Source organism: Salmo salar, chromosome 06 (genome assembly GCF_965601325.2).
Source record: "Salmo salar chromosome 06, fSalSal1, whole genome shotgun sequence".
NCBI classification, from domain to species: domain Eukaryota; kingdom Metazoa; phylum Chordata; class Actinopteri; order Salmoniformes; family Salmonidae; genus Salmo; species Salmo salar.
In genome coordinates this window covers 32,855,540-32,882,715 of record NC_138296.1, presented here as the reverse complement: position 1 = coordinate 32,882,715, position 27,176 = coordinate 32,855,540, and the positions used below count along the sequence as shown (strand labels likewise).

Here is a 27,176-nt window from a genome sequence, read left to right as displayed (position 1 = left end):
TTCTGGCCATCTGCCGTTCTTCTATTCCTGTCCTCTCCCATCCCTCGCTCTCTCCTTCCTTCCCTCCCTCCCTCCCCTCTCCCCAACTCTTCTTTGAGAGGATTAAGTGTGTTGATATCTCTGTGTGTCTTTGTCTCATCAATGTGTAAATGTGATGCTGTGTGTGTGTGTGTGTGTGTGTGTGTGTGTGTGTGTGTGTGTGTGTGGTGTGTGTGTGTGTGTGTGTGTGTGTGTGTGTGCGTGTGTGCGCGCGCGCGGCGCGTGCGTGCGTGCGTGCGTGTGTGTGTGTGAGAGAGTGTTCGAGGTTTGGTGTGTCAGTTGCAACTTGAAAGTCCAGTAATATCCTTGTCCACTGGATTTCATCACTGCCTTTAGTCACAAAATGTTGACGTGTGTCCCCTTTTTGTAGTACTAATCTGTACACAGTTTTTACACAAGGTACAGAAATAACCAAATCTTTGTCATTGTAATTTAAATAAATCTCTAAGATTTTATTACATACAATATACACACAACCTGGATCTGCAAACCTGCCTTAAGACTGAAGGATTTGGGTAGGCAGTAATGACCTTCAACAAAAGGCATTTCAGAGGGACAGAGGAAAACAAATCAACATGACAGAACCAATGAGAATATCTCTTAATTAACCAATAAATAATTAAAGTACAAGAGTAATGGAACAACAAGTAAATTAATACATTAACCAAAATGAAAACAGACTGCTGTGCAACACAGACTGAAGACTGTTGTGCTGGAAATGTTTTATAAAAATACTAACAACCATCATTTCAGACACCAGACAATGACAAAAAATGACTAACAGTACATTAATACTGAGAAATAACAATATTAACAACAATAACCGTATTATGATTGTCATTTCAGGACAAGTTGAGGTACAAGTTGAGGTAAAGTCAAGTGAAGTGTTGAGTTTGTAGAGGACAAGGAGAGGAAGAGAAGAGGGAGAGAGGAGGTAGAATAGTATAAAAATAGTTTGACTACAGTGTGTTTGTTACCTTTAATTACATATAGTTGCTACACGCAAGTTTATCTCACATTTTAACTTACACATAAGTAGAATTAGTATTTATTTGTTGAATCGTTCTATACAGTACAGCTGGAGATGGATGACGTTCTACACATGACCTTTTGGAAGTTGAGAAGAGAACATTTCTGATTGTGCGTTAACTGACACTGAACACCAAGATCTCAGTACAGCATCTCTCTCAGCCACGCTAGAGGGTAGAGGATAAGGTTGAGGAACTGGCTAGCTGAAATGATTAGAACAAGACAGTGATTATCAGAGAATAGAGCTGGGTTGACAGAGGACACAACACTAAGTTAAAGCTCCATTCTGCAGCACACTGGAGCGCAAAAGTTAGGGCATACTTTAAAAGATTATTAAAGGGTGTTGCCATAGCAACATACATATCGTCATCGCTCAAAGCAAGCTTATTGATCCCTGATCATGTCAAACAGGACTCAAATCACACAAGAACACTCAAATCAGACAACTGCTAAATAGTAACCATTTGTAGAGCACTGCATCCACCAACCCAGACCTCTATCTAAAACACCACAGTGGTACTAGGTGGTAGCGTGCAGTAAATTGGGGGAAGTGTAGTAAAACTGTGGTAAAACAGAAGTGTTTTCATAGAGGCGTCCCAATCAGGGCAGGTCGCAGGGCAGGATGGTGTTCCTGCGGTCGTAAGCAGTGTCGTCACTCTCTTCTCCTTCACTCCCCTCATCCAGCACCCTATCCCTCTCCTCCTCTTCCTCTGTCTCGCTCTGATATCGGTCGCTGTCTCGCCCCCGCAGTCTCTCCCTCTCTCTTCCTTTATCTCTCTCTCTGTCTCTTTCCCTGTCTCTTTCCCTGTCTCTTTCCCTGTCTCTTTCCCTTCTGTCTCTATCCCCTCTGTCTCTCTCTCTGTGGGAGCGAGGGAGTGTGGGGATCTGGGAAGACAAAGAGAAATAGAGTCAGAGACAGGCCATCAAAGGATCATCCAACTCAAACGTTCACACAAATATTCCATTGATATCAATACATGATTAACAAGAAGTTAGGATTGAGCCCTAGGACTAGTGGTATCTGTAACCCTGCAGTAAGTCAATGGGAAGCCAGCCTACCTGGTTGTCGTGGCTTGGCAGGGCGCAGTAGCCAGGCTCTGTTCTGCGGAGGATGCGTGGGGAGTGGGTACGGAAGGCAGAGGGCCGTGGGGAGTGGGAGTGGGAACAGTTGGAGTGCGGGGAGGGAGAGCGGACAGAACGGGGGGACGGAGAGCGGACGGAGCGGGGAGAGTTGGTGATGGAGTAGATCTGTGACAGGTTGGAGTGGCCATGGTGGTTGAGTTTGGGCGGGCGGGGGGAGCGTGGGGGTAACTCGGGGGGTCTCTTGGGGTCCACCAGGTCTATCTCGGTGAGGACAGGGGGCGGGGGGATGAACTCCTCATCCTCAGGGGAGAGGAGCTCCGCGTCAATCTCAGCTAGCTCTGCCCTGGACAGGTGGTCCACAATCCCAGCACCAAACGAGTCGCCCACCACGTTGATTGAGGTACGCATTCTGTCACTGACCCAACAGACAGACAATGCTGGAGTCAGCCATGACTGATCACTGTGTTACAGGTACACTACAAGCTCTCATGGATGAGCTCTCATGAACGAGTAGATGCCAACAATAGCAATGCCATCTACAGCTAAGTACCACTCTACCCTTTACAGTTGACAATATGCGTTGCATTTTGACAGAGCTTGACGTACCCTACTTTTCATTCAGAGAGATAATCAGCAACATTGAATCATTGTAGTCTAACGTCATCATGTTGTTGAAAACAAAGACCAGAGTATCTGAAGTGTAACATCACAGTGATTGTGTGTATGTGACTCACAGCAGCCAGTCGACAGCGATGAGCAGGCTGATGTCCTGGGTGGGCAGGCCCACAGCTGTAAGGATCAACAGCATGGTCACCAGGCCTGCGCTGGGAATACTGGCCGCTCCCACGCTGGCCAGGGTGGCTGTCATACTGAGAGGAGAGGAGGGGAAGGAGTGAGGGAGAGGAAGGAGAAGAGGGAATTGACGTTACACACACGTTTCTCATTCCAAGACATTGTCACCACAGAATGCATTAGCATGTGTCATCAGCAACCATAACTGGTACATACAGTAAACCTACAGGTAGATGACTATTACAAGGTACAAAAACCCATGGAGGAAGTGACACAGCTTTCTCTTACATACATACAGAGCATGACAACCTTAAAACCATCACTAGACTTTAGTACTATACCTAAAAGCATAATATATTACACCCAGGTAACACACCTCAACACAAAAGTATCCTGAGAAACCCCCTGAGCCAGGGTTGTTAGTGGTGAAGAAGAGGCCTACCTGACGGTAACGATCTGTCCTGCATCCAGGTTGATGTCATTCATCTGAGCGATGAAGATGGCTGCCACCGCCTCGTACAGGGCTGTCCCGTCCATGTTGATGGTGGCTCCGATGGGCAGCACGAAACGCGTCACGCGCTTATCGATCTTCAGATTCTCCTCCAGACAGCGAAATGTGACTGGTAACGTTCCCGCACTGAGAGAAGGAGAGAGTGGGTAAGAAAGGGATATAGACCGGTAGAGAGAGATAAAGGGAAGAAAATAAAAATGGGGAGAGAGGGTATAAAGATGTTATAGAGAGAGAGAAGTATTGAGAAAGAAAATAATGACAGAAATTGTGAGGGAGCGTGAGGGAGGGTGAGAGTACAAAGTGAGAGTTAAAAAAGAGGGGAGGGGGACAGAGAGGGGGAGAGAAGGGGTGAAATCTAACAGCATTATCATAACAGCAAGTGTATTTTACAATCCAACATGTGAATTGCAGGAATTGAGCCTAAGCTAAGCCCAGGTCATAATATAATTAGATAAAGTTGATAGGATTACTCTTATTCTGTAAAGCCTCCCTAATGCGTCAAAATGACAGTTGGTTTGAGCAGCACGACAGATTCAGAAGCAGCAGAAACATGGCCAGTTTGGCCCATACAACCTTATCCAGAGCCCCAGACATTTACAACCCAGGGTCTGTCTGTCTGTCTGTCTGTCTGTCTGTCTGTCTGTCTGTCTGTCTGTCTGTCTGTCTGTCTGTCTGTCTGTCTGTCTGTCTGTCTGTCTGTCTGTCTGTCTGTCTGTGGGATCACCCAGATTCATGCACAGTTGGCTCTGCAGCTCTGGTTTGTCAGCCCTCTTATTCTGGGTTAACCTAAATAGCCCAGCAACCAATACACAGTGACATAACACCCCTCCATCACATTTACTACAGTACCTGATGCTATACAGTACCATGCAGTGCTATTAAGGAAAATACACGCCAGCGCAAATGATCTAAACATAGTATATACACACCCCCCTCCACACACACCCAATCCCCCCTAGAGTGTTCCTCCCCTACCTGCTGGCGGTGCCCAGGGCAGTGATCCAGGCCTGGAAGATCCCGGAGTAGAAGGTGAAGGGGCTCTTCCTTGTGATGGAGAAGAAGATGAGTGGCAGGATAATGCCCCCGTGGATCATTAGGCCCACTATGACTGTCACCATGTACATGCCCAGCTGTCTAGCCACCACCTCCAGGTCCCCGATGGCTGCTATCTTCCCTGAGATCAGAGAGGCGATACCAACTGGAGAGTACCTGGAGACACAACATTGCTAATGAGGAGGCTTCTTCCAGAATTTTCCAGGTGCAGGAAAATATATGGGGAGAGGAAGCCACTTTAGACTATTGAGAGGCAGTGGGACTAGGTGATAAGGAACCACCGCTGGGCAGGTCATAGGTCATAGGTCATAGGTCATAGCAACACAAGCTTAGCATCTGAGGTGTAAGGGATGTACTGTGTGTTGATCTGTGAGGAAGATGTCATTTAGCCAGAATTGTTTGGTAGAGTAGTTAGTATACTGTGTATTACCAGTGTGTTTAGTGTACGGTGTATGACATGTTATTTGTATATACATGCCGGTTTGTTTGGCCAGCTCTGTAGGCCTAGTAGTGAGTCATGTGTTTAGTGTGTAAAATGGGTGATTTACGTTGGGTTTGTGGTATGGAGAACACAGTTCCCTTGGAAAATGTGCTGCACATCAAGATGTCCCCTGAGTATGTGCTTCTTTTTGGTGGAGAGGGAGAGAGAGAGAGAAAGAGAAAGAAAGAGAGGGGAGAAAGAGAGAGAGGAGAGGAGAGAGAGAGAGAGAGAGAGAGAGGATGTGTGTTTTTCTCTCTCTCAGTGGTATTGGCCAGTGTCGTGTGAAGTCTCTCTGTCTCTCCCCCTTTCTCTCTCTTTTCCCTCACTCTTTCAGTGCTACTGGACTGTCTGCTACTGTCCTGCAAAGCATCAAGGCTTTCATCGCTCTCCAAGGACATGGATCTCACCACGTCCCTCTGTCCCGCCCTGCATCAGTCTGTCTGCGCTCTGATTTGTGCTGGCCTGCTGAGCAGCTAGTGGCTCCTTTCCTGTCTGTGGATTCATTACGTTCTGGACCTGTTTCACCCTCTCCCCCCTGGGAACCAGAAAGGCTTCTGCTCTGCTCCCACTCCTGCTAGTCCTCAGCATTCCACACACTGTCATGTCTTAGGGAATTCTTCTCCCTATATTTCTCCCCTTTCCAATCCTCTCTCTGCCCCTGGTCCCAGTTCCCACCATTTTTGTCATGTACAAAGTCCTCCCCTTATTCATCACTGTCAGTGAATTCATCACTGTCTTTAGAATGTTTTTCAGCACTGCAGCCATTGTTCCACTGGAGGAAAACAGACCCATACAGAGAAACAGACAGGGACACAGACAGGGACACAGACAAGAGGACATAGCCTGGGACACAGACAGGAAGACACAGACAGGGACACAGACAGGGCGACACAGATATTAAGACACAGACAGGAAGACACAGACAGGAAGACACAGACAGGGACACAGACAGGGACACAGAGAGGGACACAGACAGGGACACAGACAGGAAGACACAGACAGGGACAAAGACAGGGACACAGACAGGTAGACACAGACAGGGACACAGACAGGAAGAAACAGACAGGGAGACAGACAGGGACACAGACAGAAAGACACAGACAGTGACACAGACAGGAAAACACAGACAGGAGGACACAGACAGGAGGACACAGACAGGAACACAGATAGGGACACAGACAGGGACACAGACAGGAAGACACATACAGTGACACAGGGAGGAAGACACAGACAGGGACACAGAGAGAAACACAGACAAGGACACAGACAGGGACACAGACAGGAAGACACAGACAGGGACACAGACATGGGACACAGACAGGAAGACACAGACAGGAAAACACAGACAGGGACACAAACAGGGACACAGACAGGAAGAAACAGACAGGGAGACACAGACAGGAACACAGATAGGGACACAGACAGGGACACAGACAGGAAGACACAGACAGGAAGACACAGACAGGAAGACACAGAGAGACACGTACCACATGATCATGCCCACCATCTTCATGATGATCTCGTTGAGGATGTTGAAGAACTCTGACATAAGCTTCCCCTTCTCTCCCATCTTCCCCATGCACATTCCAAATGTGATGAAGAACCCAATTAAACCTTCAGAAAACATCATTACAACATTAAATCATCTGTTCATAAAGAACCAATGTGCTCTCTCAACATGAATGATGAATATATGATGAATATAACTAAACCAATGAAACAAAAGGAAATAGACATAATAGTATTCCGTCCAATCAACAGAAAGAGAGTTGAACCGAACAGGATATTGTTGCCCGCTCAGTGAATAGAGAGGAAAGAACCATAGCATTCTCTCACCCAGAACATTCATGCCCCATTTGAACTCCAGTTTCTTCTTGCTGACTATGACAGGTTCTGTCTGGTTCGGGGGCATCACTGACACTTTCTTTGCTACTGTTTGAACCTGAAGAGAGAGAGAGTGAGAGGTGGGGTGGAGAGGGGGGTGGAGAATAGAGAGAGAGTGAGAGAGAGAGGTGGGGTGGAGAGGGGGGTGGAGAATAGCGAGAGAGAGAGAGAGAGAGGTGGGGTGGAGAGGGGGGTGGAGAATAGCGAGAGAGTGAGAGGTGGGGTGGAGAGGGGGGTGGAGAATAGCGAGAGAGTGAGAGGTGGGGTGGAGAGGGGGGTGGAGAATAGAGAGAGAGACAGAGAGGTGAGGTGGAGAGGGGGGTGGAGAATAGAGAGAGAGAGAGAGAGAGAGGTGGGGTGGAGAGGGGGGTGGAGAATAGCGAGAGAGTGAGAGGTGGGGTGGAGAGGGGGGTGGAGAATAGAGAGAGAGACAGAGAGGTGAGGTGGAGAGGGGGGTGGAGAATAGAGAGAGAGAGAGAGAGAGAGGTGGGGTGGAGAGGGGGGTGGAGAATAGCGAGAGAGTGAGAGGTGGGGTGGAGAGGGGGGTGGAGAATAGAGAGAGAGACAGAGAGGTGGGGTGGAGAGGGGGTGGAGAATAGAGAGAGAGAGAGAGAGGGTGGGGTGGGGAGGGGGTGGAGAATAGAGAGAAAGAGAGAGAGGTGGGGTGGAGAGGGGGGTGGAGAATAGAGAGAGAGCGAGAGAGAGAGAGAGAGAGTGAGAGAGAGAGAGAGAGAGAGAGAGGTGGGGTGGAGAGGGGGGTGGAGAATAGAGAGAGAGAGAGAGAGAGAGAGAGAGAGTGAGAGAGAGAGAGAGAGAGAGAGAGAGAGAGAGAGAGAGAGAGAGAGAGAGGGAGGTGGGGTGGAGAGGGGGTGGAGAATAGAGAGAGAGAGAGAGAGAGAGGTGGGATGGAGAGGGGGGTGGAGAATAGAGAGAGAGAGAGGTGCGGTGGAGAGGGGGGGTGGGGAATAGAGAGAGAGAGAGAGAGCAACCACCAGAAAGATGAGAGAGATGTTTATGCAGACAGAGAAAAAGAGAGGGGGAGGGAGAGAGAGAGAGAGAGAGAGAGGGAGAGAGAAGAGGAAATATGGAAAAGGGGGCTGGGGATTGCAATTTCTTGGCTGATCTGCAAAAGCAATTACAATATCAATTAATCTTTGACGAAGCAAACGCAGTGACAGCACACAACGAGAGAAAGGATCCTTATAAGCCCAGGGCTGAACAGCACACAAGCACACAAGCACACACACATCCACATACGCATACCACACACACACACACACACACACACACACACACACACACACACACACACACACACACATACACACACACACACACACACACACACACACACACACACACACACACCAGTCACACTAGGCAGATGCCTTACTGTAGTAAATGAAGACAACCCAACGGAGCTGTAAAGAGATTAGCACCAACAGAAGGTCTGACCCTCACCCAGTCTAACACAGAGTATTTCTAATCATTCAGACACACGCGCATGAAAGAGAGAGAGAACGAGAGCGATAAGGAGAGAGAGAGAAAAAACACAGGATTTGGACAAAAGAAGGCGACTGCTGCGACATGATTGAGGTCTGGATTATCGCTTAAAAATGATCCGACTGCTTGGATTAACAGCAATCATATCTGCCAGGCAGTGTTGCTTTATAAATCACAGTCTTGTCCTGCCTTGTCCTGTCCTGTAGTCTCCTGTCCTCTCCTGTTCTCTCCTGTCCTCTCCTGTTCTGTCCTGTGGTCAGCCACCTAGGTACAGGATCATGTCCCCTTGATGCTAGGACAGCAGAGTCCCTGCTCATCTTCCAAAAACGTCTGAAACCCTACCTCTTCAAAGAGTATCTTAAATAAGACATCTCCGTCGCATTCCCTCACCTCCTCGCCCCTAAAAATAAAAAATTCAAACCTGCTCTTGTCTTTTCCTACTAGCACTGACTTTGCTGATAACTTCTCCAGAGGACAACTGTTCTCACTACGACTACGATGTGTGGTTGTCTCACCTAGCTATCTTAAGATAAATACATTAACTGTAAGTCGCGCTGGATAACAGCCTCTGATAAATTCCTAAAATGTCATGTGAAAATGTTAACACGAGAACAGCTATTGGTCAATACAATGGGAAACTATGTTCAGAGGGAGACATCAAATGTCCAATGCAACAACAAAAGCTTGGAATAAAGAGAGGGGATTAGGATCTGCACAGCTAACACCACACACGTGTTGGTCTGCAAAGTCATCCTTTTCTGGGAAATGGAAGGATCATAATATGGAGCGCCTGGGACTTTAAGGTTCTAGCTGCATTTCTGTTCAATGTTCTCTACCTATATAGTACTGTAAATACCCCAATTCATGTCGTTCTGTTCAATGTTCTCTACCTATATAGTACTGTAAATACCCCAATTCATGTCGTTCTGTTCAATGTTCTCTACCTATATAGTACTGTAAATACCCCAATTCATGTCGTTCTGTTCAATGTTCTCTACCTATATAGTACTGTAAATACCCCAATTCATGTCGTTCTGTTCAATGTTCTCTACCTATATAGTACTGTAAATACCCCAATTCATGTCGTTCTGTTCAATGTTCTCTACCTATATAGTACTGTAAATACCCCAATTCATGTCGTTCTGTTCAATGTTCTCTACCTATATAGTACTGTAAATACCCCAATTCATGTCGTTCTGTTCAATGTTCTCTACCTATATAGTACTGTAAATACCCCAATTCATGTCGTTCTGTTCAATGTTCTCTACCTATATAGTACTGTAAATACCCCAATTCATTTCGTTCTGTTCAATGTTCTCTACCTATATAGTACTGTAAATACCCCAATTCATGTCGTTCTGTTCAATGTTCTCTACCTATATAGTACTGTAAATACCCCAATTCATGTCGTTCTGTTCAATGTTCTCTACCTATATAGTACTGTAAATACCCCAATTCATGTCGTTCTGTTCAATGTTCTCTACCTATATAGTACTGTAAATACCCCAATTCATGTCGTTCTGTTCAATGTTCTCTACCTATATAGTACTGTAAATACCCCAATTCATGTTGTTCTGTTCAATGTTCTCTACCTATATAGTACTGTAAATACCCCAATTCATGTCGTTCTGTTCAATGTTCTCTACCTATATAGTACTGTAAATACCCCAATTCATGTCGTTCTGTTCAATGTTCTCTACCTATATAGTACTGTAAATACCCCAATTCATGTCGTTCTGTTCAATGTTCTCTACCTATATAGTACTAATGTCTTCTCTACTCTAAAGCAAAACTCTACTTCCATAATAACGTAAGCCATTCCTTTTGATGAACTAGTTTGTGCATATACAGTCCCTTCAAAGTATTTGCTCCCCTTAACTTCTTCCACATTTTGTTGTGTTACAGCCTGAACTTAAAATTTATTAAATAGAGATTTTTGGTCACTGGCCTACAAACAATACCCCATAATGTCAAAGTGGAATTATGTTTTAGGAATTTTTACATATTATTACAAATGAAAAGCTGAAATGTTTTGAGTCAATAAGTATTCAACCCCTTCGTTATGGCAAGCCTAAATAAATTAAAAAGTCAAAGTTTGCTTAATAAGTCAACCACAAAGATCAGGTTTTCCAATGCCTCGCAAAGAGGGGCACCTATTTAAAACAGTTACAGAGTTTATGAGCTGTGATAGGAGAAAACTGAGGATGGATCAACAACATTGTAGTTACACCACAATACTAACCTAATCAACAGAGTGAAAAGAAGAAAGCTTGACAGAATACAAATATTCCAAAATATGCATCATGTTTGCAGTAAGGCACTAAAGTAAAACTACCAAAAAAATGTGGCAAAGAAATTACCTTTATGTCCTGAATACAAAGTTTTATGTTTGGGGCAAATCCAGCAGAACACGTCACTGAGTATCACTCTTCATATTTTCAAGCATGGCGGTGGCTGCATCATGTTATGGGCATGCTTGTGATCGGCAATGACTAAGGGAGTTTTTTTTAGGATAAAAAGAAACGGAATAGAGCTAAGCACAGGCAAAATTCTAGAGGAAAACCTGGTTCCGTCTGCCTTCCAACAGACACTGGGAGATTAATTCACATTTCAGCAGGACAATAACCTAAAACACAAGGCCAAATAAACACTGGAGTTGCTTACCAAGATGACGTTGAATGTTCCTGAGTGGCCTAGTTACAGTTTTGACAGAGCTTGAAGAATTTTTAAAAGAATAATGTGCAAATATTGTACAATCCAAAGCTCTTACAGACTTACCCAGAAAGACTCAGACCTGTAATCGCTGCCAAAGGTGACTAACATGTAATCGGGTTGAGTACTTTTCTAATGAAGATATATTACTGTTTTGTTTTTCACAAATATTTTACAAATGTTATAATTTTTCTTCCAATTTGACATTACTGTCACGTCCTGACCAGTAGAGGGTGTAGTTGGGTCAGGACGTGGCAGAAGGGAGTGAGTGTTTTATTGTTTCATTTAATTTGGCCATGTGACTTCCAATCAAGCACAGCTGTAGAGGGTTGTGGTTGATTGGGAGTCACACATAAGTTGCCTACGTTTCCGTTGTGTGGTGTGGGTAATTGTGCTTGTCACTGTTGTTGCACCTGACAGGACTGTGTTGGCTGTCAGTTTTGTTGTTTTGTTAATTGCATAGTGTTCGTAACATTAAAAATGACGAACCCTAACTCCGCCGCATTTTGGTCCACTTCTTCCGTAGACAGCCGTTACAGAATTACCCACCAAACCAGGACCAAGCGGCGGAAGAGGAAGGAGCAGCAGGACTACTGCGTTATGGACAAATGGACGTGGGAACAGATCCTGGACGGAGAGGGACCATGGACTCAGGCTGGGGATTATCGCCTCCCGCAGTGGGAGATTGAAGCGGCGAGAGCGGAGAGGCGATACTACGAGGAGAGAGAGCGCAACGAGCGCGAGAGGCAGCCCCAAGATTTTTTTTGGGGGGGGCACACGGGACAGTCGGTGGAGCTGAGGTCGGAACCAGAGCCAGTCGGGATGACATTGGAGGTGAGCGAGGGTTATGAGACAGAGACTGTGACGGGGTTAATGGGAAAATTAGGAGAGAGAGAGATGAGAGAGCTGCTAGTGTGGTGCATAAAGTACGGCATTCGCCCTAATGAGCGTGTCGTGGGTATGATGTCACCTGAGGCAGCTCTCCATACTCGTCCTGAGGTGCGTGCTGGTTGTCTGGTAAAGACTGTGCCTGCGCCCAGAAACAGGCCTCCTGCATGTCTTCCCAGCCCTGCACATCCTGTACCTACGCCCAGAACCAAGCCTCCTGCATGTCTTCCCATCCTGGTCAAGCCCGTGCCTCCTCCACGGACCAGTCCTCCAGTGGGTCTCCCTATCCTGGTCAAGCCCGTGTCTCCTCCACGGACCAGTCCTCCAGTGGGTCTCCCTATCCTGGTCAAGCCCGTGTCTCCTCCACGGACCGGTCCTCCAGTGGGTCTTTCCACCCTGGTCTCTCCTGTGCCACCTCCTCAAACCAGGCCTCCAGCGGGCCTTCCCAGACTGGTGAGTCCAGGGCCTGCGCCCAGAGCCAGGCCTCCGTTATGTCTCCCCAGCCTGGTGAATCCTGAGTCGGAGCTACCCGCCAGTCAACAGTGGCCGGACTGCCCTGAACTGCCAGAGTGGCCGGACTGCCCTGAACTGCCAGAGTGGCCGGACTGCCCTGAACTGCCAGAGTGGCCGGACTGCCCTGAACTGCCAGAGTGGCCGGACTGCCCTGAACTGCCAGAGTGGCCGGACTGCCCTGAACTGCCAGAGTGGCCGGACTGCCCCGTTCTGCCAGAGTGGCCGGACTGCCCCGTTCTGCCAGAGTGGCCGGACTGCCCCGTTCTGCCAGAGTGGCCGGACTGCCCCGTTCTGCCAGAGTGGCCGGACTGCCCCGTTCTGCCAGAGTGGCCGGACTGCCCCGTTCTGCCAGAGTGGCCGGACTGCCCCGTTCTGCCAGAGTGGCCGGACTGCCCCGTTCTGCCAGAGTGGCCGGACTGCCCCGTTCTGCCAGAGTGGCCGGACTGCCCCGTTCTGCCAGAGTGGCCGGACTGCCCCGTTCTGCCAGAGTGGCCGGACTGCCCCGTTCTGCCAGAGTGGCCGGACTGCCCCGTTCTGCCAGAGTGGCCGGACTGCCCCGTTCTGCCAGAGTGGCCGGACTGCCCCGTTCTGCCAGAGTGGCCGGACTGCCCCGTTCTGCCAGAGTGGCCGGACTGCCCCGTTCTGCCAGAGTGGCCGGACTGCCCCGTTCTGCCAGAGTGGCCGGACTGCCCCGTTCTGCCAGAGGTGCCCGGCCTGTCAGGATCAGCCCGAGTGGTCCTCCTGCCCTCCGGTCCAGCCCGAGTGGTCCTCCTGCCCTCCGGTCCAGCCCGAGTGGCCCGCGTGCCATCCGGCCCAGCCCGAGTGGCCCGCGTGCCATCCGGCCCAGCCCGAGTGGCCCGCGTGCCATCCGGCCCAGCCCGAGTGGCCCGCGTGCCTTCCGGCCCAGCCCGAGTGGCCCGCGTGTCTTCCGGCCCAGCCCGAGTGGCCCGCGTGTCTTCCGGCCCAGCCCGAGTGGCCCGCGTGTCTTCCGGCCCAGCCCGAGTGGCCCGCGTGTCTTCCGGCCCAGCCCGAGTGGCCCGCGTGTCTTCCGGCCCAGCCCGAGTGGCCCGCGTGTCTTCCGACCCAGCCCGAGTGGCCCGCGTGTCTTCCGACCCAGCCCGAGTGGCCCGCGTGTCTTCCGACCCAGCCCGAGTGGCCCGCGTGTCTTCCGACCCAGCCAGAGTGGCCCGCGTGTCTTCCGACCCAGCCAGAGTGGCCCGCGTGTCTTCCGACCCAGCCAGAGTGGTCCGTCTGCCAGGGTCAGCCCGAGTGGCCCGTCTGCCCGGCGCAGCGATCGGCGCCAACAGAGTGGGCGACGACGAAGGTGGAGCGAGGTCCACGTCCTGCACCTGAGCCACCTCCAGGATAGGTGGGTTGGGGAGGGAGGGTGTAGCACAGTGCCGTCGGTGACAGCAGCCACCCTCCCTTCCCTCCCTTATTGTTTAGGTGTTCCTTTTTGTTGGGGATTTTTTTTGTGTTTTCCTTTTTTTAGGTGCATCCCGGGGTCTGCACCTTGAGGGGGGGGTACTGTCACGTCCTGACCAGTAGAGGGTGTAGTTGGGTCAGGACGTGGCAGAAGGGAGTGAGTGTTTTATTGTTTCATTTAATTTGGCCGTGTGACTTCCAATCAAGCACAGCTGTAGAGGGTTGTGGTTGATTGGGAGTCACACATAAGTTGCCTACGTTTCCGTTGTGTGGTGTGGGTAATTGTGCTTGTCACTGTTGTTGCACCTGACAGGACTGTGTTGGCTGTCAGTTTTGTTGTTTTGTTAATTGCATAGTGTTCGTAACATTAAAAATGACGAACCCTAACTCCGCCGCATTTTGGTCCACTTCTTCCGTAGACAGCCGTTACAATTACAGAGTATTTAGTGTAGATCGTTGACAAAAAAAGACAATTAAATTAATTTTAATCCCACTTTTTAACACAACAAAATGTGGGAAAAAAAAGGGGTGTAATACTTTCTGAAGGTACTGTAACAATCAATTGCGAATTGGACACAATTGCCCCATAAGCCACGCATTCCCAATGCTGGTCATTAAAGTCCAAATCTCACAATAACAACTGAACATCCATTGTTTGATGGGGTCAGGGTTTAGTTCTGCGTCTGGGTCCAGTTCTAGTTCTGGGTCTGGGTCCTACCTGTTGGAAGCAGGCCTGCACCAGGTTTTCAGGGAACAGGTTCCTGATGAGGTCCAGGAAGGCGTCCAGACTGCTGACCTCCTGGTTCTTGGGGGCCGTGTCCTGCTCCTGACTGCTCCTGAGTTTGGGGTTTCCCGGGTGGATCCCCAGGACCAGGATGACCCCCAGGACGGCAGCTATGACCGTAGTGGACATGTAGTAGACCATGGCCCTGGACCCCATCCTCCCACTGGAACGAGCATCCAAACCAGCCAGACCTGGGAGGGAGAGAGACAGGCTGATGAGCAGGGCACATTCCACCAGCATGTGTGTGTGTGTGCGTGTGTGTGCGTGTGTGTGCGTGTGTGTGTGTGTGTGTGTGTGTGGACATGTTTAACTATTCTTGTGGGAACCAGAAGTCCCAACAGGAATAGTAAACAAACACAAAGTTGACCACCTGGGGACATTCTGTTAGTCCGCACGAGGTCAAATGCTATTTCTAGGGGGTTTAGGGTTAAGGTTAGAATTAGTGCTACGATTAGAATTACTTTAAGGGTTTGCGGCTAGGGTTAGTTTTAGAGTTAGAATTAGGAGTTAGGGTAAGGTTAAGGTTTTTGGGTTAGGGTTAAGGTTAGGGTTATGGTTAAGGTTAGGGTTATGGTTAGGGTAAGGGTAAGAGTATGGGTTAGGGTTAGGGTTATGGAAAATAGGATTTTCAATGGGATGGAATTGTGTGTCCCCACAAGGTTAGCTGTATAAGTGTGTGTGTGTGTGTGTGTGTGTGTTACAGCTGTGTACCTGTGATGAGGCTGGAGATGATGAGGGGCAAGATGAGCATCTTCAGCATCCTCATGAGGATGTCTCCAGGAAAGGACACCAGCATCAGGGTGTTGGGGTCTGTAATAGAAAAATACCGCAGCAGCATCCCAAACAGCGACCCCGCTATTACACCTGTTACAGTTCACAGAGGAGAGGAGTAAGCACAACAGCCACACAATGGTTGCCTCTGTCACCCTTACAGCTTCCGTGAGAGCACAGAGAGAAGAGATTCCAGTGAAACGCTTCAGAAGAGCACTTCGAGAGGGTTTATAATCACAGCGTCTGACTCATTGGATTTCATTTCCATTCCAGGGGGATTTACAGTAAGTGCACTAGCGCCAACAAGAAGTGATGTGTACAGTGCATTCGGAAAGTATTCAGACCCCTTTACCTTTTCCACACTTTCTTGTGTTACAGCCTTTTTCTAAAATGGATTAGAAATAAAAATCCTCATTAATCTACACACAATACCCCATAATGACAAAGTGAAAATGTAACTACAAGTATTCAGACCCTTTGCTATGAAACTCGAAATTGGGCTCAGGTCCATCCTGTTTCCATTGATCATCCTTGAGATGTTTCTACAACTAGATTGGAGTTCAGCTGTGGTAAATTCAATTGATTGGACATGATTTGGAAAGGCACACACCTGTCTATATAAGGTCCCACAGTTGACAGTGCATGTCAGAGCAAAAACCAAGCCATGAGGTTGAAGGAATTTTCCGTAGAGCTCCGAGACAGGATTGTGTCGAGGCACAATCCTCCAAAAAATGTTTTGCAGCATTGAATGTCCCCAGGACCACAGTGGCTTCCATCATTCTTAAATAGAAGAAGTTTGGAACCACTAAGACTCTTCCTAGAGCTGTCCGTCTGGCCAAACTGAGCAATCAGGGAAGAAGGGCCTTGGTCAGGGAGGTGACCAAGAACCCGATGGTCACTCTGACAGAGCTCCAGAGTTCCTCAGTGGAGATGGGAGAACCTTCCAGAAGGACAACCATCTCTGCAGCACTCCATCAATCAGGCCTTTATGGTAGAGTGGCCAGACGGAAGCCACTCCTCAGTAAAAGGCACATGACAGACTGCTTGGAGTTTGCCAAAAGGCACCTAAAGGACTCTCAGACCATAAGAAACAAGATTCTCTGGTCTGATTAAACCAAGATTGAACCCTTTGGCCTGAATGCCGCGTCTGGAGGAAACCAGGCACCATCCCTACAGTGAAGCAAGGTGGTGGCAGCATAATGCTGTGGGGATGTTTTTCAGCAGCAGGGACTGGGAGACTAGTCAGGAATGAGGGAAAGATGAACGGAGCAAAGTACAGAAAGATCCTTCATGAAAACCTGTTCCAGAGTGCTCAGGACCTCAGACTGGGGCGAAGGTTCACCTTCCAACAGGACAACAACCCTAAGCACACAGCCAAGACAACACACTAGAGGTTTTGGGACACGTTTCTGAATGTCCATGAGTGGCCCAGCCAGAGCCCGGACTCGAACCCGACTGAACATCTCTGGGGAGACCTGAAAATAGCTGTGCAGCGACGCTACCATCCAACCTGACAGGACTTGAGAGGATCTGCAGAAAAGAATGGGAGAAACTCCCCAAATACAGGTGTGCAAAGCTTAGCGTCATACCCAAGAAGACTCAAGGCTGTAATCGCTGCCAAAGGTGCTTCAACAAAGTACCGAGTAAAGTATCTGAATACTTATGTAAATGTGATATTTCTATTTTTTTTGTTTTTATACATTTGCAAAAATGTCTAAAAACGTGTTTTTGCTTTGTCATTATGGGGTTTTATGTGTAGATTGATGAGAAAAAAATGTAATACATTTTAGAATAAGGCTCTAACTTAACAAAATGTGGAAAAATGTAAGGGGTCTTAATACTTTCCGAATGCACTTGTAGTAGAGTTAAAATGGTTATTCCAGCAAATTTCAAATTATTAGAATAGTACACAACGCAGAACAGAACAATCAGGTTGAGGGTCAGTGGCCAAAGCCCGCGAACAGGAATATTCCAAGTTCAGACAGAAGGGGGGAGTCAGATCGCTATGATCGCCAGGAACTTTACTTTTGGTTTCTAATTTTAATTGTTGCGCTACTGTTGATGCCTGTTGATGTTAGGTAGGCAGCTACAGTAGCTGAATGATGTTAACATCTTCAGGTTTTGTTTCATTAAATTTATTTTATTTTATCTGGGTGCTTACGTCACCTACTAACACCCTGGTACTACCCATAGCTCCCGCTCTCCTCAGTCTGAGAAAACACTGAGAGAGAAAGGTAAGGGTTGCAGATTACTCCTTTGTAGAAGTCCGTAACGTGAAATAAATAAAACGTCCCAAGGTTACTGCTGTAGATATTGTTATAAGGGGATGTGAGACTATCGAAACACGTAACTTTCAGAGTTTTATTGTTTTTATTAATATAGTTACAGAGTGCTAAAAGTGTTGCTAGCTAGCATGCCTTTCTGTGATGCAGACGGCTAGCTGAGCTGCCAACTAGTGCTGGTGTTGCATTATGGGGGATGTAGTTTTTGCCCTCTAAGACGATTTTACGTTGTAACTTGTTTGTGTTGCAGTGGTTTTGTACATGAGTTGTTATATTTTGCTACTATCAACACTGAAAGCAGCTAGCAATGTATTGGGGATGTGAGACAGGATATGTGTTTTACCTTTCTTCATGCTCCTGTGTAGAACAACTTGTCAGGTGGTGCATTGGAGACTGATGTGTTCCTGTCCTGTCTTTTCACAATACTATTGCAGGTATGGTTCTATTGTCTAAGAATTAAGATTATACATTCTTTGTATTAAGGACTGGTTATTATTTTATACTATACATTATGGCTTTATGTATGTGTGATTGTGAGAGTCTGAGAAAACACTGAGAGAGAAAGAACAACTTGTCAGGTGGTGCATTGGAGACTGATGTGTCCCTGTCCTGTCTTTTCATAATACTATTGCAGATCAACATAAAAGCCTAAAAGACAGCCGTGGTGTCGCTCTTCATTTCTTGGTTCTCCTGTGGTGCATAAGGAACCCCGCTACACACTGTATGTACTAACTATATTCTTGATATGTAACTACGGTGAAGAAAACTTAGAGAGAAGTGCCATGTGTGTAAAATGTAATAAAATGTTTATTTATAAAAAATAGTGCACTAGCGCAGGGAATACAGAGAGCTGAAATGCAGCGTAACACTTTATAACCACTGAAGGCAATTAAATTATTGATTTCCTGACAGTTGACCACCATGAAGCGAGGTAGGCACCTACCCAGTATAGTGAGGACAAGCAGTGAGTTTCGGATGAGGAAGCCACAGTAGGTTCCCAAGAAACTATTGGGAAGTTTGGGTTCCAACAAGTCCAACACTCCAGTGCCAACAATGGGTGGCAGTGCCTCATCATAATGGGCCTTGTTAGACTGGTGGACTGGCTGCTGATTCGTCATCCTGTCTGTGGTAGAGAGGGAGACAGTGAGAGAGAGAGGTGTACTGTGAGAGCACACATCTGCCTGGTCAGAAAACAGCCCCATGCCTCTCCCTCTGGTGTAAGCATTACAGTGCCTCCCCTTAGCCTTTCTATTGGCTTGGGGAAACGTACACCATATTGTTGTTTTACACCTGGTTCCTTGAGATCTGCAAAGACAGTGGGGGAAGAGGCGAGGAGTTGTTTTCAGACCAGTTTAACACCATCACCATACCAAGGAAAGACCGAAACCGTTGGGTGCTGTTGACTAAGATGAGTAACGTAGATCTGACAGATCAGTCAGGTTAAGGTCTGATAAATGTCATTACATTGAGAAGGAATGTACCCACAACCTGAATAATACAGGATATGGTGGTGGAGAAAGATGGATGGAAAACAATTGGGAGAGAGACGGAGAGAGGCGGAGTAACAAAGCACTCTGACAATCATCTGAGAGTCATGTCATGGGAATGATCAACAATAATCTGACAATGTGAGTGATGGAGCACAATTCTATTCAAGTCAACCAGAGAATCACTGTAGTCACCCCCACATCACAACCTAAACCAAACCCCCCACTTCTGCCAGAGAAGGAACATCCAGCCTAACATCAGATATCAGACTAGACAGGTTCAAACATAGTCAAAACAATAGGTGGACGTGCAATCCAAACAAGACCTTTACATAAAAACACCAATATTATGTAAGCAATGTAAATCTGATCAGGTTTGATACATTATAATAATATTCAACTAATAACTACTCAGTCTGCCTAGTCTGTCTGTTCCAGTATTCCAATGCAGTGACCAGCAGCACCAGCTCCAACAGAGTGTAGAGAGGGATGATGAATCCCCCTCCCACCAGAGATAAACACATCTGGAGAGCAACATGGCGGTGTGTGAAGTCAGCGTCAGGAACCTGAGTGGCACATTTACAAACAGACCGCCGCCGCTGGACAATCGCACATGATTATAATTCATCAGCCATGCAGATGACATTTCTACATAAGGAAGAATAGAGAAAACACTCACCAAAATGCACGTAGACCAGTCTAGTCTAACCTCCTTCTATTCCCTCTCTCCTTCCTTTACCTCCTCCACTCTCTATGGACCTCACCCTTTGACCTCGCTTCTCTCCATCGTGCTCTCTTTCCCTGCTCTGTTCATCAGCTTGTCTTCATCTGTCGTTTAAAGTCCAACAACAGTTGCTGTCCGTGCATAAAGAGGGATTGCCAGCAAATGCAACAACAAAAAATTGGGGGGAGGGGAATCTCTTGCCAAGTTTCGATAGCAGACCGATATAATCCCTTTTGAACTGTGCGGTGGGGGGAAGGGGAGGGGCGAAGGGGGCTCCCTGTTTCTGTACCAATCCTCTTTGCAAAATTAATTTCATTCTTAACATTAAGAACAATGTTTACAAACATCCAGGAGACAATGTACTGTACTCCAATTACCCAGCAGTCCTATTGTTGGAGTGTGAGTCAGAAACCCCACCATGATCTGATGAACTGTAGAATCACTGTACTATCAGAAAACACAGAGTAGACCAATGAACACACAGAGTGTTTATGGGCATCCCAAATAGCAATCTTTTCTCTATATTGTGTACAATTGACCCACGCCCATAGGGCTCTGGCTAAAAGTAGTGCACTATAAAGGGAAAGGGTGCTATTTGGGACACAGATCTCATTGCCAATAATTTGTTCAGTAGGATGGCAGTGCCAAAGACAGCCCAGGTCTACAGCTCTTAGGATGGGTATTAAGACCTTGGAGGAGGTCAGACAGAGGACCCGACCTCATAGAATGACATATACAGTAGGATTTTAATAAGATCTCTATGCCCGACCCACTGTCCTACCAAACGTCAGGATGCATCCTGCATCATGTAATGAGGATATATCCTGAAGATTGAACAGTACATAAATTGCAGTGACATGCTCAACGAACTGTAGCCTGCTGTAGCCGTGTTGCAAATCCATTTTCTTCCCTAGACTAAGGGATTATTTTCCGTCTCTAGGAAATGTAGGAATGGCCTAACAGTGGGATTGGGAGCTAGCCTCCAAGGCTCCAACAGACCAACACAGAAGATAGTCCACATGTAACTCTGGTTCCAATAGAACAACAGGGAAGACAGTCCACATGTAGCCCTGGACCAGAGCTAGTCTCCAACATACCGACACGGAAGATAGTCCACATGTAACCCTGGACCAGAGCTAGCCTCCAATAGACCGACAGAGAAGATAGTCCACATGTAGCCCTGGACCAGAGCTAGTCTCCAACAGACTGACAGAGAAGATAGTCCACATGTAGCCCTGGACCAGAGCTAGCCATAGGGACTTGTCATATTCGTTTTTGTTACATCATATCACATCATATCACAGATGAGTAATGTGCTTAATAATGTAATGTTCATCATAATCTCAGCACCCAGAACAGTATATTGAATGCAGGCTTGCTAGCTATATGATTGTCAGTCTTTTACAAGATACTATAAAGCAGACAGTCAATGGGTTTACACTGTTAAGTCAGAGCCCTTACGGTAAATCCAGGATTTGGTCAAACATGACAGAAATATTACAACCTTGGCAGGTAGGTTCAAAGGCCATGATCTCTCTGAGAAGAAAGCTACAGTATTCCTCAGGAAAAGGCTTTAGGGAAGCACTCAGAACAGAAACATGTGTTAGAAATGAGCATAAAGCACCAGGGATGAAGGAGGATACTTCAAAGACAGCAAGTCTCAACGGGAGGAGAAAGCTGTAATCCTTACTGGCAGGGCTGTTACTGGCAGTGGTGTTTTTCTTTACGTGTCGTGCCATGTTGAGCTCTCCTGGATCAGCAAGAAGACCAGAGTGAAACTAGTTCCATGCATCTAGATTCCAGAGATACTCACATCCCCTGAATGGCCATGCCAGTCAAATCAGGAGGGCTAATCTCTCTCTCTTTGATTAAGAGGAGGGACTTACATCACCATAGTATGTAATCCAATATTGCTGAGCTATCAATGCACATATTAACATTGGATCTGAAAACGAACTACCTATGTTATGATCTCTCTCAGAATCACTATCAGTATCACTATCAGCATCACTATCAATATGACTATCACGGTCACTATGACGATCAGTATCTATCACTGTCACTATGACGATCAGTATCTATCACTGTCACTATGACGATCAGTATCTACAGTGTCTTCAGAAATCTACACACAATACCCCATAGTGACAAAGTGAAACAATGTTCGGAAATTTTAGCAAAAATATTGAAAATTAAATACAGAAATATCGAATTTACATAAGTATTCACACACCTGGGTCAGTACTTTCTAGATGCAACCTTGGCAGCAATTAAAGCTGTGAGTCTTTTTGGGTAAGTCTCTAGATTGTGCCACATTTGCCCATTATTATTTCAAAATTCTTTAAGCTCTGTCAAATTGGTTATTGATCATTGCTAGACAACCATTTTCAGGTCTTGCCATAGATTTTCAAGTAGATTTAAGTCAAAACTGTAACTCGGCCACTCAGAAACATTCACTGTCTTCTTGGTAAGCAACTCCAGTGTAGATATGTCCTTGTGTTTTAGATCATTGTCCTGCTGAAAGGTGAATTCATCTCCCAGTGTCTGAAGGAAAGCAGACTGAACCAGGTTTTCCTGTAGGATTTTGCCTTATCATACAAAACTCCCTAGTCCTTGTCGATCACAAGTATACCCATAACATGATGCAGTTTCCAAATATCTGTAATTGTTTTAAAGTCATTATTGGCCTCAAAGTGAAATCCCTGAGCGGTTTCCTTCCTCTCTAGCAGCTGAGTTAGGAAGGACACCTGTATCTTTGTAGTGACTGTGTGTATTGATACTAATTAATGACTTCACCATGCTCAAAGGGATATTCAATGTCTGTTTTTTATTTTTACCCATCTACCAATAGGTGCCCTTCTTTGCGAGGCATTGGAAAACCCTGGTCTTTGTGGTTGAATCTGAGTTTGAAGTTCACTGCTTGACTGAGGGACTGTACAGATAATTGTATGTATGGGGTACAGAGATGAGGTAGTCATTCAAAATCATGTTAAACACTATCATTGCACACAGAGTGAATCCATGCAAATTATTATGTTACTGGTTAAGCTAATTTGTACTGCTGAATTTATTTAGGCTTGCCATAACAAAGGGGTGGAATACTTATTGACTCAAGACATTTCAGCTTTTCATTTTTAATAAAAATAATAATTAAAACATAATTCTACTTTGACATTGTGTGTAGGCCAGGGACACAAAATCTCAGTTTAATCAATTTTAAATTAAGTCTGTAACACAACAAAACGTGGACAAAGTCAAGGGGTGTGAATACTTTCCAAAGGCACTGTGTCAGTGGTGAATGATGGTCTTTAATGACAGTTTTTTCAAAAACTTTATTTAACTTGGCAAGTCAGTTAAGAAGAAATTCTTATTTACAATGACAGCCTACCGGGGACAGTGGGTTAACTGCCTTGTTCAGGGGCAGAATGACAGATTTTTACCTTGTTAGCTCAGGGATTCAATCCAGCAACCTTTCGGTTACTGGCCCAACGCTCAAACCACTAGGCCACCTGCCGCCCCAAAAGTATTAACCAATGACTGGGGTATTAATTGAACTCCACCATGGAGAGACCCATGCATGCTCTCATCCAATCAGTGACCCTCCCTGCCCCTGACCAATCAGTGATGTGGGTTTAAGAGACTAAACAGCTGTGCGATGGCTAGCCCACTGCTATAGCCCCACCCCGTGTCTACAGCCCTATTAACTAACAGGACATGGGAGTTTATATGCATTTACATTGAGCTCTGTGTATGAGATTGTGTATCCATTTGTCTTTATCACGTGAGCATGTTGTGTGTGTGTGGTGTGTGTGTGTGGGGGGGATTATTTCCATTTGTTGACTGTTTGGTGTGATCTTTGCAGGGAAAGAGATATAATCCCATATCCCCGTCCCTTCTTCCAGAGAGAACAAGGGAGGGGGTCATGAAACTTTCGACTGGACACTACTACAACACTGCACTGACATGTATAGGTTAACAAGTACATATAGAAACATAAAACCAAAGTTTATTGGTCGCGTACACAGATTTGCAGATGTTATCGCAAGGATCAATACAGGATTAAGATTGAATCCTACTACACTGGCTCTGATGCTGGTCGGATGTGGCAGGGCTTGAAAACTATTACGAACTAGAAAGGGAAACCCAGACGTGTGTCACGGCTGTTTGAAGGATCGGACCAAAAAGCAGCGTGTTCGTAGTTCCATATACTTTCTTTATTGTGAAACTAAATGCAATACACGAAAAATACTTGAATACACAAAAAAACAAACCGTGACGCAGAGAGGAAAACACACTACTCAAAAGATAATAACCCACAAAACCAGAAGAGAAAAACCCCTACTGTCACGTCCTGACCAGTAAAGGGCCTATTTGTTATTGTAGTTTGGTCAGGACGTGGCAGAGGGTATTTGTTGTAGGTTATGTGTTTATATAGAGGGTTATTTTGTGTAGAATGTTTCTGGGTTTAGTGGTGTATCTATGTAGAAAGGGTATTTGATTTAAGTGGTTCGGGGTTTATTAGATATGTATTTATGTAAGATGGGGTGTTTGATTTAGGTGTTCCGGGTTGTTGGGTATGTTCTTGTATTGTATTTCTAGGGGGCTGGTCTAGTGTTGTATTTCTGTGTTGGCCTGGTGTGGCTCTCAATCAGGAACAGCTGTACATCGTTGTTGCTGATTGAGAGTCATACTTAGGTCGCCTGTTTTCACCTGTTAGTTTGTGGGAGATTGTGCTTGTTTAGCTGTGTGCCTGACAAGACTGTCCAGTTCGTTTGTGTTTTGTATACGTTTATTGTGTTTCCCTTCTTCACCAAATAAAAAGAACATGAGTATATATTTTCCCGCTGCGTCGTGGTCTTTACCCTACGACAACCGTGACACCTACTTAAATATGATCTCTAATCAGAGGCAACGAGGATCAGCTGCCTCCAATTAGAGATCAACCCAAACAATACCAACATAGAAACATTATCTGGCAACCCCCTAAGGAGAATGAAAAGATTTAGCATGGGTCCCCAAATCCTCAGAAAGTTCTACAGCTGCACCATCGAGAGCATCCTGACTGGTTGCATCACCGCCTGGTATGGCAACTGCTCGGCATCTGATTGTAAGGCGCTACAGAGGGTAGTGCGTACGGCTCAGTACATCGCTGGGACCAAGCTTCCTGCAATCTAGGACCTATATAATTGCCGGAGTCACCGGAAAGACCATAAAATTGTCAGAGACTCCAGTCACCCTAGTCATAGACTGTTTTCTCTACTCCCTCACGGCAAGCGGTACTGGAGCTCCAAGTCTAGAACCAAAAGGCTCCTTAACAGCTTCTACCCCCCTTCTAACCCTACCTACATGTACAAATTACCTCGACTAACCTGTACCCCCGCAAACTGACTCGGTACCAGTACCCCCTGTATATAGCCTCGTTATTGTTATGTTATTGTGTTACTTTTTATTATTTTTAACTTTAGTTTATTTGGGAAATATTTTCTTAACTCCTCTTGAACTGCACTGTTGGTTAAGGGCTTGTAAGTAAGCATTTCACAGTAAGGTCTACACTTGTTGTATTCGGCGCATGTGACAAATAAAGTTTGCTTGTGTTTCTAGCTCTACAGTGCAGTAATACCAAGCAATAAAAAATACACACATACACTGAATAGTGTGTGCAGCACACCAACATGCGCACACAGGCATGCAGGCAGGCATCACACATAATCTCACCTCAGAAATGTTAATTCTAGGTTCAAGGAGTTTACTCATACAGCATATGCACTTACACCCACACACACGTGCTAAGGGCATATTCAGACCATATAGAGAAAATGGATGTAGTGGGTTTGTATGTAGTGTATTAACCCTCTGTCTCAGGCTCAACGTTAGTCAGATTTGGTTGTCGATCAGTAGAAAAACTCCACTTTAACCTCAGTGACAAACTCTGGAATCAATAGACCATGACAGAGAGAAACAATAGGGAGCTTGTGTATTTTTCATTGACTGTTCATCAGTGTGTGTGCATCTGTGTGTGTGTCTGTGTGTGCGCGCATCTCTCTCTGTGTGTGTGTGTGTGTGTGCGTGCGTGCGTGCGTGCGTGCGTGTGTGTGTGTGTGGCAGCCCCTCCATTCCTCTCTCTCGGACTGTAATCTGAGTGTATTAATCTGTTGTTTGAACTCCTTAAGCACAGACTGTCTATCACATCTGCTCTCTTCACCCTTCTAAAGCTCTGCTATTTATAAATCCTCCCTCATACTCTCTCTTTCCTCTTTCCTTTCGATCTGTCATTGGAATGCAATTCCTCCAGCAGAAGCTAGTTTTATTCTTCCCAATCCTCCAGGACAGTATATCCATCCTCTCCTTTTGACAAAAATATCCTTTGAATATTCTATTTTTTTTCTTCTCCAAACGCAAACTCTGTCTTGGTTCTCTCTTCTTCTCACTCTGACTCTAAACACAACTACTTGAAACGCAACAGCTGGGAAAGCACTTCATTGGAATGTAAATAGTCATATAGTCAGCTAATTCTGAGGTTCCATAGCACTGTTAATATCCATTACCACTGACTACACTCCAGTGAAAGAAAAATGATGATACAGAACATTCCATAAAATCGAATGAAGATGAACGATGTACACACACACACCTACACCTATATACACACACCTACACCTATACACACACACCTACACCTATATACGCACACCTACACCTATATACACACATCACCACAGACAATCTGGTAGCAGTACCAGGATATAAAGACAGTCAATGTGCAGCACATTCTGACTGAGAGAAACAGAGCGAAAGTGACATGAGCACATGGACTCCAAATTCATAGCAATTCAGTGAATGAAAAATAGCACTGACAATGGTAGTACAACTACATTTCTGGTAAATCCTATGCACATGGGTGGGGGAGGATTTGAGACGAACATGAAAGAAATGTCCAGACATCACTCAGAAGATGAGAAAGATCAGAGGGAGGATAGGTGAAGGGATAGAAGGAACGAAGAGAAGGGAGGTAAAGTCAGTCCTACCTGCTGTGTGTCGTCTCCCATCCAACCAGAGCAAGGCATCGGGAGAGACACAATGAAGGGAGGAAAGGATGGAGCGATAGAGAGAGAAAGAATAGGCAAAATCCCAGTCCTTGCGTCATCTGAGAAAATTGGCAGATTAATAAAACAGCTTGGATCTCTGAGTCCCCTCGCTTGCTCCTTACTCTCTCTC

The 27,176-nt window shown here is 46.2% G+C and overlaps 1 protein-coding gene across 3 annotated transcripts; it reads right to left on the bottom strand.

The window, feature by feature from the left end:
• Positions 1-470: 470 nt before the first annotated feature.
• LOC106593559 (excitatory amino acid transporter 2) lies at positions 471-27,176 on the bottom strand. Of its 3 annotated transcripts, none has more exons than XM_045720226.2 (11): positions 26,987-27,176; positions 18,694-18,873; positions 15,409-15,561; positions 14,632-14,888; positions 6,825-6,930; positions 6,476-6,602; positions 4,430-4,663; positions 3,386-3,580; positions 2,886-3,020; positions 2,128-2,566; positions 471-1,953 (listed from the first exon to the last, which is right to left on the bottom strand). In XM_045720226.2, exons 2-11 carry the CDS (start codon positions 18,866-18,868, stop codon positions 1,669-1,671), a joined length of 2,106 nt encoding a protein of 701 aa, XP_045576182.2. In that variant the 5' UTR covers positions 18,869-18,873; positions 26,987-27,176; the 3' UTR covers positions 471-1,668. The 3 variants fall into 3 exon arrangements, with proteins under 3 accessions (XP_045576182.2, XP_045576183.2, XP_045576179.2); XM_045720227.2 differs by lacking the exon at positions 26,987-27,176 and adding an exon at positions 19,917-20,289; XM_045720223.2 differs by lacking the exon at positions 26,987-27,176 and having other exon boundaries at positions 18,694-18,963.

Coding starts and splice junctions, on each gene's coding strand:
- LOC106593559 (XM_045720223.2), bottom strand. CDS start 18,952: ATGGGGCTGTTTTCTGACCAGGCAGATGTGTGCTCTCACAGTACACCT. Junction 3,021..3,385: donor GGACAGATCGTTACCGTCAG/GTAGGCCTCTTC, acceptor CTCTCCTCTCAG/TATGACAGCCACCCTGGCCA. Junction 2,567..2,885: donor ATCGCTGTCGACTGGCTGCT/GTGAGTCACATA, acceptor CTGTTGGGTCAG/TGACAGAATGCGTACCTCAA.